This window comes from Pholcus phalangioides, unplaced genomic scaffold (genome assembly GCF_987345545.1).
Source record: "Pholcus phalangioides strain wild (caught in Gottingen) unplaced genomic scaffold, Ppha-v1.0 ptg000002l_1, whole genome shotgun sequence".
Classification (NCBI taxonomy): Eukaryota; Metazoa; Arthropoda; class Arachnida; order Araneae; family Pholcidae; genus Pholcus; species Pholcus phalangioides.
This window is the reverse complement of record NW_028301595.1, coordinates 6,702,317-6,723,892: the sequence shown is the minus strand read 5'-3', so window position 1 is coordinate 6,723,892 and position 21,576 is coordinate 6,702,317. Positions and strand designations below refer to the sequence as shown.

The 21,576-nt window shown below is 43.6% G+C and overlaps 1 protein-coding gene across 1 annotated transcript in view; it reads left to right on the top strand.

The window, feature by feature from the left end:
- Pvr (PDGF- and VEGF-receptor related) overlaps positions 1-20,214 on the top strand; it is an 82,506-nt gene extending 62,292 nt beyond the window's left edge. The window contains exons 13-23 of the mRNA XM_089237585.1: positions 2,646-2,796; positions 2,956-3,060; positions 3,154-3,273; positions 4,328-4,547; positions 5,328-5,601; positions 6,798-6,920; positions 8,878-8,948; positions 10,516-10,656; positions 12,303-12,408; positions 16,140-16,587; positions 18,707-20,214. Of these exons, the coding sequence (XP_089093711.1) occupies positions 2,646-2,796; positions 2,956-3,060; positions 3,154-3,273; positions 4,328-4,547; positions 5,328-5,601; positions 6,798-6,920; positions 8,878-8,948; positions 10,516-10,656; positions 12,303-12,408; positions 16,140-16,587; positions 18,707-18,753 (1,806 nt within the window). The 3' untranslated portion in view covers positions 18,754-20,214. The remainder of the gene's footprint in view (positions 1-2,645; positions 2,797-2,955; positions 3,061-3,153; positions 3,274-4,327; positions 4,548-5,327; positions 5,602-6,797; positions 6,921-8,877; positions 8,949-10,515; positions 10,657-12,302; positions 12,409-16,139; positions 16,588-18,706) is intronic.
- Positions 20,215-21,576: the final 1,362 nt, after the last annotated feature.

Genomic DNA, 21,576 nt, shown 5'->3' with positions numbered 1-21,576 from the left:
CTCTGCCGTTGCTGGATTTGCGACTCGCCTGCAATGTGTTATCCCATGCGGTGGTGGTCGCGTGGAACACATACTGCTGTAATAAACGATTTTTGGAGGCATTCTGTTCGTTATTCGCGTATCTTATCTTTGACTTGTGTACGTCAGCACCATCTATCGGCTGTTATTTTAGTTTTTTTTCCCTGTATTAAAAAAATTCCCGTGACCTAGCGATGCTAACCATGCAAACCGTTTTCTATTTCGGTTATTTTTCCGGTTTCTATGAGTTTTTACGGACTTTTTGCCCACCCTGTATCTGCTATTATAATAAATCTCTGTTAATATTCCAATGCTATTTTGAAGCCTAAGAACTCAAAATTTCTTTTTACGAAATTCATTGCGACCCACCCTCTTAGCCATACAAGCTGAACCCACGTCCCGCGGACCATCCTCGGGGATATCTGATCTTGAGTATTCGTTACATTGTAGGGAAAGCAATGAAAATACATTCCCGGCGACGTGACCGAAGAAAAAACTGCTACCGCAGTCCCCCATCGAGGGGTTAGCGCACCAACCCCTAGATGAGTATAAAAAAAACAATCCTGCCGTTCGGAATCGGCAATAAATTGTAGGTCCCGGTCTGATTAGCCCTCGTGTGCAGGAAATGGCCGCGGTGCGACGAAAATGGTCAAATGAAAATACATACCACAAAAGTTTAGGCACAAATCTTAGATACTCTTTTCTAGAAATCATGCAAATGATTTATTTAAGTAACTTCCTGTGTGATTGCCGTTGCTTTTTACAACATCAAACAGTCCAATTGCTCTTGCTTATGGTGACGCTACGGGAAGGATCATTTTGCTGTTTTGCAAAAGCGGACTTCGTGAATTCATCCATGAACAGTTTTCTCTCGGAATATTCGATCCTGTTCTGTGTTTCATTTCACGGTGTTTTTGTTTTGCGGAGGCAATCACTCGTATTTTTCTGTCTTAACGTAAACTGGTCACTCGGCGCATTCCAAGTCTCGATAAAGCTCACCACGTGCTAGCAGCACTCCAGCCTCTTTCGGATCGATTTGAGTAAAGATTTTGACCTCAGTACTTCCTTGTTCAAGGACTAAGTGAATTTTGACATAGTGCTTGCCTCACGAAAACATTTGAGGTTCATGTAGCAAGAATGAGAAACACTCCTTTGTGACGTAAATCTACGTAGCATATTGAAATTTGATTCTGTTCTATGAGGCACGTAAAATTCGATTATTTTTTTCTTTTTTGCTTTGAAGTTTTAGTTTTTATGAAACCTTCATCTCATATATTCTGCCGCAATACATGATTTCTGATCTTGGATGAACTTATTAACAAAATCTATCAGTTGGATTTCATTTTATTAGAGAATATATTGTGTGTTAGAACTGTTCATTTGGTGTTTCCTTCGAAGTAACTATCCTGTGCAATTGCGCATTTTTGCCATCGTTCGTACCGATATGTGAATGATGATTGCAAGCCTCCTTTTGCCACATCCTCCCAGCGCCTACGTCGCTACTCACTGGGAACCTGGAAATCGTTGCCCATTAAGCAAATTCTTCATCCGTGGAAAAGAGAAGAAGTCGCATGCGGTGAGATCATGGGGAATAAATTGGTTGTGAAAGTATCGGAATTGAATGTTTTGACAGGTGAAATCTCTGACACCAGGAGGCAGGGCCGCAACTAGAGGGGGGGGGGCAGGCGGGTCTGGTGCCCCGGGCGCTGAATTTTAACCCTTTAACTGTTTCTTCTACATTACAAGGGGCGCCAAAATGCCGCCTTGCCCCTGGGTGACAAAATATCTAGTTCCGGCCCTGCCAGGAGGGACCCGTGAGCTAGCACATTGTCTTAATGAATTCGCCTTCCGAAGATCTGGTTGCTTGCGTTTCACCGGATCATGCAAACGTTTAAGAACTCACGGGGTCCCTCTTGGTGTCAGATTTACTGTCAAAAAACTCACATTTCCACACTTCCACAACCAGCTCATTCTCCCTGATCTTACCCCATGTGACTTTTTCTTTTTCTCCTCGGATAAATAATTTGCTTAAATGTTCAACGATTCTCAGGTTCCGAAGAAGTGCAGTGAGCAGCGACGAAGATACTGGAGGATGTGGTAAAACGAGGCTTGTAATCCGCATTTACATCTTTGTATGAAAGATGGCAAAAATGCCTAACTGCACAGGGTTGTTACTTCGAAGAAAAAACCAAATAAGCAGGCTCCATCTGTGCTCATTCTTCCGAAACAAAATAAGTTCCGGAACTTTTTGAACGTAGTAGTGAGTCATGTAACGTATATCATGTCCAATATGCAATGTTAAAATTGAAATGACGATTGAAAGCTTTGTGATCTTCTTGGCTGTCCAAAGATATCCGAGAAGGGAAATCGTTGGATGTCTGAGAACATACGAAAGCTTCAGGATCTTCTCAGATATCTATAAGCTTCCGTAAGCAAGATGATCAAAAGCTTTGTGATCTCTTTAGACATCAAACACCTCCGGAAGCTTAGTTATCTTTATATACAGACCGCTCTGACTTATTCCTCCTTGATCAAGGTAAAACGCAAGGACATTCAGAGTGCGTAATTACTTCGGTGTCGGTTTTTTTCGTACCTACATTCACCTATTTTAATTTGTTCTATTCTAGAAACAAAAGAAGGAGCTGGATTTCTTGAACCAGACCAGTTTCGAAAGAGGTTACGTCGATATTTTGAACCCGAACCTACCTCTGCAGGATCAAGTGGAGCTGTTACCTTACAAACACCAGTTTGAATTTCCTAAAGAAAGACTCAAACTTGGTTTGTCGTTTTACATCAACACGTCACAATAACATTAGCTTGAACATTAAATTCTCTAATTATCAAAATGTTTACTTCCCATCGCAGATTACTTAATCACACATACACGCACATGTTGCTCTTCACAACCAAAATACTCAAAACCCTCTTACTTTACAGGTAAGACTCTTGGTCAAGGTGCGTTTGGAAGAGTCGTAAAAGCAGAAGCTATAGGCCTTGTACGGGGTGAAGCTTCCACGACTGTTGCTGTGAAAATGCTGAAAGGTATTGACCAAAGGATAGTTCTCTCATATTAATCTACGTAGAGCATAAATAAACTTAGCCACGAAAGTTCTAAATCTAACCTCTCTATTGTAGAAAATGCGAATGCAGAGCAGCGCCGAGCGTTGATCGCGGAATTGAAAATCCTGATACACTTGGGACGGCATCTGAACATCCTCAATGTACTTGGAGCTGTCACGAAGAACTTCATCAAGGGTAAGCGCTTCCTTTCTTAAAGACTGAGTGAGATTTTTTGTGTAATATTGACGGGAAGTTTGGTCAAGGAGTGAGAATCAGTGTTCATAGGAATTTCTTACGTAATGCCAGAGTTTCCTTTAATTTCTAAAATTTCTTCAACTCTAAACTATGAAATGCATCACTTGAAATTCTGTAAAAAATATTTATTCACTTATTTAACAATGCATCCGAAGTCCCGACTTTCCAGACTAATTATGGTGGTCGATATCTTTGGTGGTGACTGATGGAGCAGTGTTGATTAAGTCTTCTTTGCTGTCCAAAGACGACTGAAGCATTGTAATCTTCTTGGCAGTCGAAAGATGAATGAAAACTTCGAATAGCTAAAGAGATCACAAAGACAGTCGTCTATGGACATTCAATGGTATTCAATCACAAGGTTTTTAGTCCGCCAAGGAGAAAACTCACAGAACTTTCGAGTCAGAAAACTGTCTTCTGACAGCCGAGATCATAAAGCTTTTGGTCACCGAAGAGAACAAAAGGCTTTTTGGTCAGAAAACTATCTTTGGGCTGCCAAGAAGATCGTAAAACTTTTGATCATCTATGTTTAGTCATTGATGAAACAAGATATTCAGTCTTCTTTGGACAGCCATGACTTCAGAAAACTCTTTTGGACAGCCAAGAAGATCACAAAGCTAAAGCTTTTAGGCTATGGACTGGATAGTCAATGGTATAAAAAACTTTTTTGGTCCACCAAGGAGACCTCACAAAACTCTCCAATCAGAAAACTGTCTTTGGACAGCCAAGGAGACCTCACAAAACTCTCCAATCAGAAAACTGTCTTTGGACAGCCAAGGAGACCTCACAAAACTCTCCAATCAGAAAACTGTCTTTGGACAGCCAAGGAGATCTAGTTTACCCTATTCCAATCCTCGCGATAGATGTCTTCCGTAAAAGAGAACATTGTTTGTCGCGCAGTCATTTCTCAGTTCAATATTTGAGCGTCGAAATTGCTAGGATATCGAGTACAAATAAAAAATGACTTAATTTTGTTTGCTTTTCTCCCTATTACTAGGAGAGCTCATGGTAATTGTGGAATATTGCTGTTACGGGAACCTCCGTCACTATCTCCTGAAGCACAAAGGCACTTACATAAATCAGCTGAATCCCGAAACCGGGAAACTCGATCCAGACCTTACCTGGTCTCAGCCTCCTGCAGTCGATGGTACCAAAGAGAACAACGTTGTGACGTACGCCAACATAATGGGATTGGGGATGGATAATCCTACTTACAGGTAATATGGTGAATTCTGGACTTGGTTTACGACATACATGCTCAACCCACCATCATGTCCCGCGGGCGAAATGTGACCCCCCCCCCTCCCGGAGTCATCTGTTGAGTCACCCGGAGCGTGACCTCAAACGTAATTTTGTAAAAGCGAACTAAGCGGCACGCGAACAGATCTCTTAAACTACCCGCGGTGCAGTTCTATATCAATGCGACCAGCGGCATAATTGCATATCACTTGAGTAAACTTAAGTGGCCCCTGGCACATTCCCAGATCACTTAAATGACCCTTGGCACATTTACAGATCACTTAAGTGACCCTCGGCACATTTACAGATCACTTAAGTGACCCGCGAAATATTTAAGGATCACTTGATTGTCACGTGGCACAGTTCTAGAGCACTTAAGCGGTCCGCAGCGCATTTCCAGGTCACTCAAGTGGCCCACAGTACAGTTTCAGATCACTGAACCGTCCGGTATCACAGCTCCAGGGCACTTAAGAGGTACGCGGCACATTTACAGATGACTTAGGTGGGCCCCCCCGGCACATTTCCAGATCATTTAATTGACCCGCGGCACATTTAGATCACTTACGTGACTTGAGACGTTGTCCCAGATCACTGAATTCAATGGCCCGCGACCCGTTTTCAAAGTAATGAAGTGGCCCGCGCTCTCCCAGAGGTTGGGCATCCTTTTGCTTTACTTCCAATGTCACTCACCAGTAATCATGTAAAGTTGAACTTTACGCACTGGTTTCACCTTCCCCTAACGTATTTTTTTCTTTCAGAGAGAACCTTCTGAATTACGCTGACCTGACGCACCAACAGCAGCAGCAGCGCAACTCTGATTCTGGGACCGAGGGTTCATTGTCTTCACTCCCTACTTCGCCTAAAGGCTGGTGCCACAGAAACGGGCCCCTTTCGTCTTTCACCAGGCAAGCGTCGGTCGAGAGCGATTCCCTGGACGATGAGGACAGGGATGTGCAGTACCTGACCACGTGCCACCTTTTGTGCTATGCTTTCCAGTGCGCGAGGGGGATGGAATATTTGGCTTCTAAGAAGGTATGGTGTTTATCAATAGTGCGGAACGTAGCTTTCCAACTGTTGTTCCGTGGAACCCTGGGGTTTGCGTAAGAGCTTTTCGGGGGGGACTCCGCGGTATCAAAAGCTGTGAAACTTTTTATAGGCACTGATAGTGGTACTATAAGAGAAATGTTCATGTTTGTTTGGTTTTCATTGGACAATCCAGTAATTTTATCGAGGGTTCCGCGTAACAATCTCGCCATCATCAAGTGTTCTGAATAAGTCGTAATACCAAGGCCGGAACTAGGGGAAGGGGCAGTTGCTCCGGGCAGCGGAAATTAGGGGCAGTATATATATAGGTAACTAGGTGGTAACAAAACCGCCGTTGTGAAATCAGCGAATTTTCCGGTTGGGTAAGGACAAAATTATGCTCCTCCGTCGCAAAAATTCTAGTTACGGCCCTGCGTAATACTACTACTACTACCAGTAGTAGTAGTCTCGTAATAATGAAGGACAGGGGTTCCGTCCAGCAATCTGGTGATAATAAGGGTTCCGCGTAACAGTCTCACAATCATCAAGGGTTTTCAATAGATCAGTTCCGTAATCCATCCCTCTCTCTCTCTTTCTCTCACTTAATGTTCCATGTAAAAGTCTCGCAGTAATCGAGGGTTCTGTGTTAGTCTCAAAATCATCAAGGGTTCCGTGTAATAGTGTCAAAATCAAGGGTTTCCTATAACAGTGTCAAAATCATCAAAGATTCTGTGTAGACGTCACGTGATTAACAAGTCTCATAATCACTAAGGCTTCCTTATGACAGTCTCGCATCTGAGAGTTCCATGTAACAGTCTCTCAAATCATCGAGGGTTCCTTGTGACAGTCTTTCTCTCTCTCTCTCATCGAAGGTTTCATATGAAAGTCTTGTAATAGCAAAGGGCTCCGCCAAACAGTCCCGTAATAATAAGTATTTCGTGTAACAGTCTTGTAATCATCCAGGGTTCCATGAAACAGTCTTGTAATCATCCAGGGTTCCATGAAACAGTCTTGTAATCATCCAGGGTTCCATGAAACAGTCTCATAATCATCGGGGGTTCCGTGTAACAGTCCCGTAATCATCAAGGGGGTTCCACGTGAACTAAAACGTTGGAAACCTCGGTATAGAAAGCATAAGTATTTTTATGCAGCACGAAGTAATTTTGCATTGCGAAAATGAATAATTACCCATGATTCCTTTTCAGCTGATTCATAGGGACCTCGCAGCCCGCAACGTGCTGCTCGCTAAAGACAATGTCGTGAAAATCTGTGACTTCGGTTTGGCCAAAGACTGCAACAAGTATTCAAATTACGTCAAAAAGACGAACGTAAGTTGCTTTTGCATAATCGAATCGAGTACGGGTCAAACTCGGTTATAACAAGAAGCGGATTTAACGGCGGGCGCCTGACTTCTGAAGGGCCCCGAAAAACCCAGACTTAACACTTTTTTTTCTAATTTAAGGGGCACAATGTTTTTCTCTTGCGCCCTGGGCCTCAACCGACTAAAATCCGCTTCCGCTTATAACGGCTCCCATAGTATCGGGAAATTGTGTCGTTGTAACCGAAGATGTCGTTTTCGAGATAATTACATGATGTATTTTTATTTTACGTATGTAATTAGATGATTTATCCATAAAAAATCCCATTACAGCGAATAACAACCTTATAACATTTAAACTGAACAAACTTGTTAGAATATTTTCATAAAAATTTGCGCACCAAGAAATAATTGTGGGATCGAAACGAAAGTTGGCCTGAAGGTACATGTCGGGCAGATATGCAAATGATTAGAAATGCAGCGATTTTGCGCATTGCGTAATGCCACTAGAGGGCGTTGAACTTCGTTCTCCTTGGAGTATAAAACAGGTAAGCAGAGCATGCTGGAGTGTATTTAATCGTTTGCAAAGGAAATGTTGAGGTAGGCACGCCGTTACGCCGCCGTCGAAGACCATATGAGCAGTTGTCAGAGTTCGATAGGGGAAGAATCATCGGGATGATGGAAGCTGGGTGGTCAGCTCGGCGAGTAGCTCGTCAACTAGGCCGTTCTCATTTTACTGTGAGGAGGTGTTGGGACCAGTGGACAGAAGAGACGTCATTTACACGGCGACCAGGTTCAGGACGCCCTCGACAGACCAGTCGTCGAGAAGACCGTCACATCATCCGAAACGCACGCGTAGAGCCAACTGCCTCATTGGCCGCTATCCAGACACAGGCAGCAGCTTCACTACGGGCCCCTGTCTCTTCCCGAACCATCGCAAGGCGCCTGGCTGAAGGACATCTGGTATCGCGGCGCCCATTACGTGTGCTGCCAATGACACCCACCCACCAACGCCTCCGTTTGGAGTGGTGTCGAGCACGACGGGATTGGGCTGCAACGGAATGGAACCAGGTCGTCTTCAGCGACGAATCGAGATTCAACTTGAGCAGTGATGACAATCGTGTTCGTGTGTGGAGGCCCCGTGGTGAACGCTTCAATCCTGCCTTCGCTTTACAGCGACACACCGCTCTCACAGCTGGTGTCATGGTATGTGGTGCCATTGCTTACGATACACGGTCACCCCTAATATTGATCCATGGCACAATGACAACCCAGCGGTACGTCCATAACATCCTTCAGCCACATGTGTTGCCACTCATGGCAGGGCTCCCAGGAGCCATTTTTCAACAAGACAATGCTAGGCCACACACAGCAAGGATGTCACAAGACTGCCTCCGCCATATTACCACCCTTCCCTGGCCTGCTCTATCCCCAGATTTGTCACCAATCGAGCATATCTGGGATCATTTGGGACGGCAAGTTGGACACCCTACGAGGTTGGTCGAACTAGAGGCGCATTTACAGCAACTGTGGAACGAGATGTCTCGGGACATCATACGGAACTTGTATGCCTCAATGCCCGCTCTTATCGCATCGTGCATTCGCGCTAGAGGGGGTCCAACAGAGTACTAAAACTTCTGTTCATCTGTACTTTTTTCTGCAATAAATTATCCTTTTTCTTGGATTTTCTAATCACTTACTTATATCAACGTAGTACTTACATGTGTAAAATTTCGTGTCATTTTGACGACTTCTTCTGGGTGCGCAAATTTTTATGGCAATGAGTGTAGAAAGGCCCATGAGAAGTCTTTCTTGGGGGCGGCAGTCAAAAATCCCAGCATAGGGGGTCCTGTTCCATAATGGGGGGAATGGAACAGGACCCCAACTCCGAGCGATGTACATGGGATTTTATATGGACGTCTCGGTGTAATTCAGTATTGATTTCAAATTTTTCTATTCTTGCGAAGGGTCTCTTACCTGTCAAATGGATGGCGATAGAATCGATTTGCGACAGAGTTTTCACATCAAAGAGCGACGTGTGAGTATTAAGCACCTTCTTCTCATCCACGCACATTTACAAATAATATGCAGACCGTCGTCCAGAAAGTTCTCAACATTTTTTAGCTGCATTATTGCATAATGCATAAATGCTGCAATCGTTAGAGGACGCAAATGCGCATTTTTGCATCCAAAATCAGCCAAAGTGTATAATTTTGGAAATACGCACTTAAGAAAATAGCTTAAAGGAACTTATTGGGCACTCTTTGAAGATTAGGGCTGGTCTCGACCACTGGAAGGTACTGCGAGAGAAAACAAGTCCCGTGTATTCAGGACCGCCCTTATCAGACGCGGGCCCGGGGCGAAAGTAATTTCGGGGCTTCTGTAAAGATCCCAGAACTGATGGGAATTAAGAATTAATGAGAGAAATAATTCCAGAATTAAATCAGTTGGAGCTTAGACACCTTATTCAAAAAAAAAAAAATGTATTTTTGAGTATACGTATATATGTATACGTATATATGTATACGTATATATGTATATACAGTCAAATCCCGTTTTAACGAAAACTGTTATAGCAAAAATCTCGTTTTAACGAACACTTTTTCGAATCCCCAGATAATTTTACCTAGGAACAATGCAAAAACGCAACGAAATTTCGTTGTAACGAAGTGATTTCTCCGGTCTCTTGGAGTTCGTTATAACGGGACTCGACTGTATTTTCACTTCAATTACCGTAAATGCAGTCCATCCCCCCCCCCAACTCCCAAAACAGCTGTAACGCACTCTCTTAAGTGCGGCTCTGCGTGTATTCGCAAGACTATTATAGCGCATACACGTGACTCTTCATCCTCTTCATCGCTCGTAGTAGCTTCTAGTGGATGACCAGCCTAAAGGCCGCTACACGCAGCTCGGGGTAGTATGTAGTGGCCTCTTAAGCAGCTCCTCCTAGAGATAGAAGGCCTCCGCGTGGATTTCCAAATTCATCTGTAACGTCGTTAAGATCGCCAGTTTGCCTCATTTTGAACCACAGCATCCTATTTCGTTTCTTCTTATTTTGGCGTGGAATTCCTGGTTGGCTCACAAATACCGCATGGCGATTGGATGTGGGGCATAGAAATCGCCAATTCTGAGCCCAATTGTTTCTTTTCCACACAATGATGATACTGGCACGTGCAGCGGAATTTTTTTCTGTGAATATTCTGAGTGAGGATGGTCTACTTGTTGACGTCACGAGCAACGTGCGGAGGTAACACGCGCCAAGCTCGTGACGTCACTGAAGTCGTCCATTTCACTTATAGTCACTGGATAGAAAAGCAAAGATTTCGCATACGTCGATCTGCTTTATCCAATGGCTACAGGATAAATGGACGACTTCAATGACGCCAAAGCTTTGCTTATTACTATAGAAGGAAATTGGCCGTAATTGGAGGCTTTCTGCTGTAGGTGTTGGCGTAGACCTTGTATCTCTAGGAGGTGCTGCCTTAAGTCTTGAACCTGTCTTCGCTCAAGAACTTACAAGTGAAATGCCTGAGAACTTTCTGGATGACTACTCTTTCTATAGAGACGAGTGATAACTAATTCTACATGTTTCGTTGTCTTCGAAGGTGGTCATTTGGCGTTCTGCTGTGGGAGATATTCACTCTCGGTGGCAACCCGTATCCCGGGACCGATATAAATGACGAGTTCTTCAAAAAACTCAAAAATGGCTACCGAATGGAACAGCCGGAGCATGCACCTGACAGCGTGTAAGACCATTTTATAATATATTTAATTATTTTTCCATAAAGTTATATAATTGATAAGCTGTATTGTGACAGGCTTGATATTTAAAACTTCGATCATGTAACAGACATTTTCGTGACGTGGCATAAGAATCTTAAACAAATATTTTTCCATGAAAAAATAAATTGAGCACCGAGCACTTTCCAGGTGCTCGTCAGCAACAGCTTCGAAGTTGACTGGTTTAGAATCAAGTTCTCCTCAAAGACTGTATAGAGATGGATCGGGTTAAAGCATAGTTTCCCAAACTCTTCGTTCTATCGCCCCCTCGATCAGATATTTGTTTTCTCTCATCGCCCCCAGCTCAAGTGAACCCATAGGATCCTATAGTAAATCCGTTGCATCTGCCGCCCCACTGGACCATTCTATCGTCCACCAGGGGGCGATACTTCCCACTTTGCGAAACGCTGGGTTAAAGCTCTCCCATTTTTTTTTAAAAATTGTGCTCTCTTGATCTGTGGCTGAAAAAAAATTCATCGCCACGCAATTCGCGGCAGAGGAAAATTCAACGCTGGGGAAAATTTGTCGCCAACAATTCACCAACATGCAGATTTACCGCTAGGAAAATGCACCTGAGCAACAATTCATCTTCAAAGGGACACAGTTCGTGAGTGGATGAGCAGATTGGTGAGTCAGTGAGCAAGTGAGTGATGAATCAGGTGAGTCAGAGTTAGTGGGTGAGCAAACGGGTTAGTGACTGAGCAAGTGAGTGAGCAGGTTTTTTTGTTTCGTGTGTCAAATCTAACACAACTCCAGTTTATCGTTATCGTGCCCGAGTGACGTGGTGGATACTGTTACGGTCCCGGGTTCGAATCCGAGGGAGGATGTAGTTAAGATATTTTCCCTTAACGAGCTTGAGGCGACCACCGATAGACAGTGCCTTAATTTCCAACCCATCTCAATAATCATTAAGGGGCCATTCAAGTATTACGTAAGCAGATTTTCAGCAAATTTTGACCCCCTCCCCTTGTCAGCAAAACACTGACCCCCCCCCCCCCCCGTCAGCAAAATTTCGTCAGCAGCTTAGAATATTTCATATCTTCAAAAAGGGGTGGTTGATGACGTAAGCAATCTTCAAAACCCCCTCCCCCCCTTGTCATCAAAAGTCAGCAAATCCGAAACCCCCCCCCCCTCGATGCTGACGTAATACTTGAATGACCCCTAATGGCAGTAAATTGCAATATGACTAGAGTTGGTGTTCGGTGAAGTAGTCTAGCGCCACATGGACAATTTACTACCGAACGTACTGTTGCGTTGTGTCGGAAGTTTGCACGCGCGCCTGACAGTAGTGCGGTCACTCGCTAGATGATTCATCAACTCATTCGGTCACATTCACTAATTTGCTTAATCACTCTTTCAAGTCATTCACTGATGACGATCTGTTGTCGATGGGTTTTCCCAGTAGTGACTTTTGCGTCGTTTAATTTTCGTGTCGGGGAATTGCGTGGCTGTGAATTGTTGCCGACGAATTTCTCCAGCGGCGAATTGTTGTCGGTGAATTTTTCGTAAATGGTCTTGATCGTATTATTCTGCCGCCAAATACATTGTGATTTCATCTAATATTGTACTTTCTTCAACGTTATATATTCTTCCCTTTACAAAAATATTACAGGTACGACATAATGATGGCTTGTTGGCTGAGTGATCCAGCGAGGAGGCCAAGTTTCAGTGAATTGAGTGAAAAGATTGGATCTTTCTTGGAAGGAGGCGTTCGGAAGGTGAGGATCTTTCATCCTGCATTTTAATATAAGAAACATGTCATACATTTTTCGTACATGCATTGAAATCTGAATCATAAAGTAAACAAAAAATCAATGATAAGAATCCTATAAGCCTGCTGGAAGAACCTTACAATCCCTTGGGATTACATAGTGCAAGTAATATTGTGTGTCTTTGCGTATAATTTCTGTATTTGTATATTATAATACCCGGCACTGCCCGGGTTTTTTTGAATTACTGGGACGATCGAAAAAGTGGCAAACCACTATAAAGGAATAAACTATCATATATAGTCCTATATACGAACGAACTATACTGGCAGCATTAAAGAAGTCGCAAACCATTGTAAAGGCGTAATACATGTTTGAAATACACTGCTGGCCACCCAAATTGCAACACCAAGAAAGACAAGAGATATCGCAACAATATTTATTTTGTAGATAACATGTTGACCAAGCATCAAATTATTAAATTTATAGACTTCTGTGAAGTGTGGTTCCTGCCAAAATCAGTAGCCAAAGTAGCCGCCATTGTTGGAGATCACCGCTGCCACACGCCTCGGCATTGATTCAAAGAGACTTTGGATGTGTTCTTGGGGTACAGCAGACCAAGCAGCTTCCACGCGTTGCCAAAGTTGATCTGGTGTGGCAGCTGGGGGATGTAATCTGGGTCAATCGTTGAGCAACCATGGGCCACATGTTTTCTATCGGCGAAAGATCCGGAGAGCGAGCTGGCCAGGGAAGCAATTCAATCTGGCGATTGACGAAGAACCTTTGGACAATGCGTGCCACGTGTGGTCGCGCAATATCCTGTTTAAATATGGCTGTGGGCAAGCCCTGAAGGTAAGGAAGGACAACTGGCTCCAACACCTCGGAGATGTAACGCTGGCTTTTTAAAGTACCGGCAATGCGTACTAGAGGAGTGCGAGAGTGATATCCAATACCGCCCCATACCATAATACCCGGTGCAGGACCAGTGTGGCGGGGCATAACGCAGCTGTTCAGCATCCTCTCTCCACGGTGTCTCCAGACTCGAATCCGACCATCGTGGTGTTGCAGACAGAAGCGTGACTCGTCAGTAAAGACAATTTCATTCCATTGTGCCGTCCACATCCTTCTTTCATCGCACCATTGGCGGCGGAGATATCTGTGATTCGGCGTCAAGGGTAGACGAAGCAATGGACGTCTTGCGGACAAACCACTCTGCTGTAAACGGCGTCGAATGGTACGCGCAGACACTGGATGATGCGGTACAGACTGAATGTGCTGTGCTATGGTTCGTGATGTGGCTGAGCGATCCGTCACTGCCATACGCACAATACGCCTGTCATCACGTGAAGTGGTGCACTAAGGTGGATGCGATCGAACACGTCGGTCCATCGTACCCTCCTGCATCCAACAATCACATATCCGCATTACAGTTGTTTGGTTTCGTCCAACACGACTACCGATTTCCCTGAAAGATAATCCACAATCTCGGTAGGCCAGTATCCTTCCTCTGTCGAACTCGGATACTTGATCAAAAGATGATCGCTGTTTTCTACGAGGCATAGTTGATCGTTTTTTTGAAAAAACCACAAGAAAAACACAATTGCCGTACTTCAAATCGTCGAAATCTCCAATCCTTAAATAGCGCTTTGAAGTGGCGCCACAGGCGCGCGTGATGTGCGTCTGCGCTGAAATTCTAATCATTTGCATATCTCACCTCCGCTAATGCATGTTGTAAATTTCATATTATTTGCATGCTTCCTTCAGGGTGTTGCATTTACGGTGGCCAGCAGTGTATATTGTTTGCGAACTACGGTAGCCAAAGTAAAACACTACGAAAGTCATTGTTGAAGCCCTAAAACCATTGTTGCTTGACAGTTTTTTTTTTTTTTTTGCCCATTTCGGGGATTGGCAATGCTCTGACAACTTCTAATTTTAAAGCAGCCTATCCTTCAAATCGGGTTCCGCTTCGTATATATATATTGTTACGAACTATAGATGATAGATGGGGCGACTCTTTATCGCAATCTTCTGTTGGCAACGAGAGTTGATACTACTTCACCAAACACCAAGTCTTTCCATATCGCTATATTGCAATTTACTGCCATTAGTGAGATGGTTCAAAGTGAAGGCGCTGTCTATCGGTGGTCGCCTCGAGTTCGTTAGGGAAAATATCTTATCTATATCCTCCCTTGGGTTCGAACCCGGGACCAGGGCCGTCTTAAGAGCATCATGGGTCCCCGGGCCAACTGGTTTTTCTGAGGCCCTACCTGGAAAATTCTCGAAAACTTCAATTAGTTCTCATTTTTGAGAGGCCCCTGCTCTTTTGAGGCCGTGCCCGGGTGGGCCCATGCGTTAAGACGGCACTGCCCGGGACCCTGACAACAACCTTCACGATGATAGACTAGCATCTTACCACCATGCCACTCGGGCACGAGAGTTGATACTGGTTTCGGTTTATAGGAAAAAAGGTGCGATTGGACATTCTAGAAGGTACCACCCCTCCAGGCAGTGGTTCCGCACCTACGTACGGTGGCGCCGCCAACTTGGAAACTGTGAAGTAGAATTTTGTAGAATGTTCCTTTTCTCGAAGTTTCGACAGACCTATAAATAGTAGGGAGTTGTGTGAAATTTGATGCTAGATCTCTCAGGGCTGTCATTTCAACTTTTTCCAGGGGGGGGGGGGGGCAAAGCACATGTACTCAATGTATGTATATTTATATTTGTATATATATATCATTTTTAGAGTATTTTCAAAAGCCGGGGGGGGGCGGGGGAAAGCCATTGCACCCCCCCCCCAAATGACGGGCCTGTGCTAGATTCCAGATTAGAGAGATTTCGATGAAAAGTCAGTTGTGATTTAACTTTGCGAGGAAGTTGTTATCTCTCTGATTAGCCTGTAAATACGTGTAAGGGGCCATTTAAGTATTACGTAAGCAGATTTTCAGCCATTTTTGACCCCCTTCACCCCCTGTCAGCAAAAGTCAGCAAAACACTGACGCCCCCGTCAGCAAAATTTCGTCAGCAGCTTAGAATATTTCAAATCTTCAAACAAGGGGTGGTCGATGACGTAAGCAACCTTCAAACGCCCCCCCCCCCTGTCATCAAAAGTCAGCAAATGCGAAACTTCCTCCCCCCCCCCCTCGATACTGACGTAATACTTGAATGACCCCTAAATTGCTATTCTGCAAATAAATCTGTGTTTGTCCGTCGCGAACCGCTTCTTGTTTTGCAATCTCGAAATCTTGTGCAAAAATTATCTGGAACTATTTACCACGATGTCCCGCCGTCATACGTCGACGCAAAATTTAGCGACGATCGGTCTAAAATTGTAGATTTGTATAGCAAACATACAGACAGAAAATTAATTTTATATATATAAAGAGTGTCCCGAAATTCACGCAAGAAGTAATTTTGATAGAAAACAACAGGTTTATAATTAAAACTTGGGTCTGAAATGAAGGCGCCATCTATCGGTGGTTCACCTCAGGGCCGGTCGGGAAAGAACTGGTTATCTATGTTCTCCCTGGGATCGAACCCACGGAGCTGACGGTAGCCTTCATGGACCAATTTGTTAGAAGTTCCGCAGAGGAATGTGAACGAGGTGCATGTGTGGTTCAGTAGTGGTAGCCTTCATGGTAGTAGACGAGCTTCTTACCACAGCACCACTCGGGCACTGCCCCCATGAGCTTCTGAATCATCCTGTATGAGGACTAATTCTTTCTCATTATTTATGTTTTCAGTACTACGTGGAGCTGAACGCGCCCTACCAGCACATGAACGAGGAGCTCTTCAACAACAACGACTACCTTCAGATGGACAAGTCCCGTGCCGAGAGCTACACCAGCATGCAGAACCTAGAAAAGAACGCGAAAGCCCTGCAGAACACCTACGACAACATCCCCGCCGTCAGACCAGTCGGTGACGGTCCCGTGCCAAAGGTGCCGATGGAGGTCGTGCCCATGATCCAACTGGAGAGCTTCTCCTGGAACAGCGAGCCCAGGGTCACGACGACCAACGGCAAGAAGAAACTGAACATGAAGAGGTCGCTGAGCTTCGACGATGCCATATCAGCCGGTTACCTGAGCATGGAGTCGAACTCCGAGCACAACCACTCCAAGTCGGATGACGACGACGACTCGGTGTTCTTCGAGAGCACCCGTTCCGAGAAGCACATGAAATACGTGAATGGTAATTTAGTTTCCCCACTTTTTTTGCTAGCAATTCGTAGGAAAGGAATTACCTAAACCCAGGGGTTCAACCCAGGTTGCCTAAACCCTTAACTTATGGGTCGCGGAGACTTCGAAGATGGGTCGTTCAAATCCACTTGCAGCCAGGAATTCTTGAGCTATGTGTCATGACCCAAACTTGATTCGCAGGGGGGTTCCAAGATGGGTCGTGCAAATCCACTTACTGACAGAAATTCTTGAGCCATGGGTCACGATCCAAACTTGATTCGCAGGGTCTTTCGAGATGGGTCGTACAAATCCACTAACTGACAGAAATTCTTGAGCCATGGGTCGCGATACAAACTTGATTCGCAGGGTCTTTCGAGATGGGTCGTACAAATCCACTAACTGACAGAAATTCTTGAGCCATGGGTCGCGATACAAACTTGATTCGCAGGGTCTTTCGAGATGGGTCGTACAAATCCACTAACTGACAGAAATTCTTGAGCCATGGGTCGCGATACAAACTTGATTCGCAGGGTCTTTCGAGATGGGTCGTACAAATCCACTAACTGACAGAAATTCTTGAGCCATGGGTCGCGATACAAACTTGATTCGCAGGGTCTTTCGAGATGGGTCGTACAAATCCACTAACTGACAGAAATTCTTGAGCCATGGGTCGCGATCCAAACTTGATTCGCAGGTTCTTTCGAGATGGGTCGTACAAATCCACTAACTGACAGAAATTCTTGAGCCATGGATCGCGATCCAAACTTGATTCGCAGGGTCTTTCGAGATGGGTCGTACAAATCCACTTATTGACAGAAATTCTTGAGCCATGGGTCGCGATCCCAAACTTGATTCGCAGGGTCTTTCGAGATGGGTCGTAAAAATTCACTTGGAGAAAGGGATTCTCGAGCTATGTCTCATGACCCAAACTTGATTCTCAGAGGCTTCCGAGAGGGATCGTTCAAATCCACTTGCAGCCACGGATTCTTGAGCTTTGAGTCGCGATCCGATTCTAATTTTCAGGAGCTTCCTAGATGAGTCGTAAACTCCATTTACGGTCTTGCTATAAATGCAATTATTGGGTTACTGGCTTGATTAATTTTGAAAAACAAACAGTCCCATGGGTCACGAAGCTGATTCTGTTCTTGATTTCGGGTAACGGCTGAAAAAGGTTAGAACCGTTGGCCTAAACCAGTGTTTCCCAAAGTGGGCAATATCGCCCCTTGGTGGGCGATGGAATGGTCCAAGGGGGAGGGGCGATAGAAACTAAAAGTATAACATATAGAATCCTATGGGTTCGATTGAATCGGTGGGAGAAAAAAAATTTTTAAGAAGGGGGCGATGTGGAACAAAAAAGTTTGGGAAACTATGGCCTAAACCATACATGCTCAATGAATTTCCCGCGGCCCAAATGTGACCCTCTGAGTCATCTGATATGGCCCAAGATCTCAAACTTCGCGGCTTCCCAGACTAGTTTAGTAGATATTTTCGCTTAGAAAATAACTACTTCAAAGCATAAATAGACACACAAATGAATATCTCCAACACATCGTGACGTCCCTGACAAAGGTTGGAGACGCCCCTGAGAGGCGCGACGCACACTTTGAGAAACACTGCTCTAACTTATTTCCTTGCTCTCGTGGCAGACGCGATTTGATGGTGGGCCATACAAATTTTCCCACCCTTCTTCCATTCTAATAACTTTCTTAATCACTCATTACTCAAATTCGCCGCCACTCCGAACTTGCTGCCCTGGGCCAGGCCCGTAACCAGGCTGGGGCAACAGGGGTCCCGAGAAAAATGGGGGCCTACAAAAATTTACCCATCTTTTATATAACAATAACTCTTTCAAGAGGGGCCCTCAAGAAAAAGTCTGGGTCCCGGGGCCCCGAGAAGGCACATTACGGCCATGCACTGGGCCCCCCCCCCCGTAAATATATTTTTGTGAGAGCACATATAATTATTTCTTTGAAAAACACATGCCGATTTTACTTTTAATTGAGTTCCCGAAAAATTTTGCTGCCCTCGACGCAGCTCGTGATCATTCTCGAATAGAATGAAAAGTTCGCCACCTTCTCTCTCTGATGAATATACATATTATATTATTCTGTTTCTTTTCTTTTTTTTCACAGGATTTCTGAAAAGAATGAAAGAATTTGAAACGAGTACAAAGTGCTGATGAAACTGCCCTGTGTGGATTCGCGGGTTCATCAAAGGATTGACCAAAGTGGCCTTTTTTGTTGTTTCTATGGAAACGGGACTGGACTCGCACAGAAATGTGTGGCGTGCCATTTACACGGAAAATTCACCGCCGTGCAATTCACTGATAGGAAATATTACCGACGGAAAAATCACCGCTGGGAAAATTCACCGACGCGAAAAATCACCGGTGCGAAAAATCCCCGCTGCGAAAATTCACCGAGGGCCAAACCACCGCTAAGAAAAAGTCACTGCTGCGAAAATTCAGCGAGGGACAAACCACCGCTAAGAAAAAGTCACTGCTGCGAAAATTCACCGAGGGACAAACCACCGCTAAGAAAAAGTCACTGCTGCGAAAATTCACCGAGGGACAACCAACCGCTAAGAAAAAGTCACTGCTGCGAAAATTCAGCGAGGGACAAACCACCGCTAAGAAAAATCACTGCTGCGAAAATTCACCGAGGGACAAACCACCGCTAAGAAAAAGTCACTGCTGCGAAAATTCACCGAGGGACAAACCGCCGCTAAGAAAAAGTCACTGCTGCGAAAATTCACCGAGGGACAAACCGCCACTAAGAAAAAGTCACTGCTGCGAAAATTCACCGAGGGACAAACCACCGCTAAGAAAAAGTCACTGCTGCGAAAATTCACCGAGGGACAAACCGCCACTAAGAAAAAGTCACTGCTGCGAAAATTCAGCGAGGGACAAACCACCGCTAAGAAAAATCACTGCTGCGAAAATTCACCGAGGGACAAACCACCGCTAAGAAAAAGTCACTGCTGCGAAAATTCACCGAGGGACAAACCGCCACTAAGAAAAAGTCACTGCTGCGAAAATTCACCGAGGGACAAACCACCGCTAAGAAAAAGTCACTGCTGCGAAAATTCACCGAGGGACAAACCACCGCTAAGAAAATTTATCGGCACAAAATACCACCGCTGTGCAAATTCACCGACAAAAAAATCCCCACTGGGAAAATCCACCGAAGAACAATTTCCGGACGGAAAAATCGCCGCTGTTAAATTCAGAGGGAAAAGACACGCCAAAGAAATTTACCGACGCTAAAAACCACCGCAGGGAAAATTCACCGGCAAATGATTTCCAGAAGGAGAAATCACCGCTGGGAAAATTCACCGAATTTCATAACCAAAGAAAAGTAATTTATAGAGTATATAGTTTCGAAACCAAAGATAATTCGTAATTAATAGAAAAGATAATTTCAGAATCTATGGAAATATAGAATTTATGAAAAATAATAATTTCAGAATTCACAAAATTATTCATAAGGAATGAAGAATATAATTTCAGAATTCCTAAATAAGAATTATACTAAAAAGTGTCTTATAATAAGACTATTCCTAAATAAGAAACGGAGTATTTTCCGAATTAAAGACAATTGAGAATTATTAAAAGAGAGAGAAAATTTCAGAGTCATTATAAATTAAGAATTTCTGAATGATATAATTTCAGAATTAAAGCCATTTCAGAATTGCTAAGAGATAATTTCTGATAATCAATAAAATTCCAGAATTAATAAAAGATTATTTCACAATTAAAGACAACTCGGAAGTATTAAACGATATCATTTCATTAAAAGATATAATTTCAGAATTGATTAAAAGATAATTTCAGAATTGATTAAAAGATAATTTCAGAATTGATTAAAAGATAATTTCAGAATTGATTAAAAGATAATTTCAGAATTGATTAAAAGATAATTTCAGAATTGATTAAAAGATAATTTCAGAATTGATTAAAAGATAATTTCAGAATTGATTAAAAGATAATTTCAGAATTGATTAAAAGATAATTTCAGAATTGATTAAAAGATAATTTCAGAACTGATAAAAGATAATTTCAGAACTGATAAAATATAATTTCTAAATGATATAATTCAAGCATTAATGACAATTCAGAAATTTGTCGCAACATCATATATCTTACTGCCAATTTCCGAAGCATGGCCAATGTTTGAAGTGCCAAGACTTCGGACATGCGTCGCAGGATGGCTATTTTGAAATTGAAATGACTTTTTCATTGGTGAAATTAGTCACGTTGTAAATATCGTTTATGAAAGTGCCTTCCGACAAACAGTGCTCATTACTTTCCAGTGCTCAGCGGTACAATTCATTTGTTTGTCACATTTGTATAGATATCATCGTTTTTATGCGTTTTTAATGTGTATTCATCTTTACCATCCATGAAACAGTCATCGTCTGAAACAGGCATCTTCAACAAAGTGCTCACTGAAGACTCGAAAAGTGCCTGATGATGCCTGTGAAAGATTTGAACTCGTTTTTAAGCATCTCTCCCGCCACCATTAAACTTTCTGCGTTAAGTTTGAACACGTGTGATAGTTGCCATATAGTGCTCTTGGGACATGAACGGTGCTCGCGACTCAAAAATAGATCTCTTATTTGGTCAATACACATTGCCCTTGATCCTCACCTGCCCATCGAATGGTTTTTCCATGTCAAATATTTCCTGAAGATTTCTTTCCGTCTGCGATAGATGGCGCTACTATTAATGGCCCCGGAGGTATCTGAACGAATTAGTTTTTTCTCCCTTTCTCACCCGTTTGTTACAATTTTTGCCCGGTTGGGACGGTATGATGCTTTTGAGACCGGGCCGTCTTATCGCGTTAGCATGGGAGGATGGTAACTTTCTGGGCCAACTTTTAACTTTTAATTGACATTTTTTGGCTGCTTGCATATTACACAGTTTGCTTTACTTGCATATGGCAATTTTTTTGGCTGTAATTAGCAACTCAACTTACCTTTAATATATTTTTTTTGCCTATAA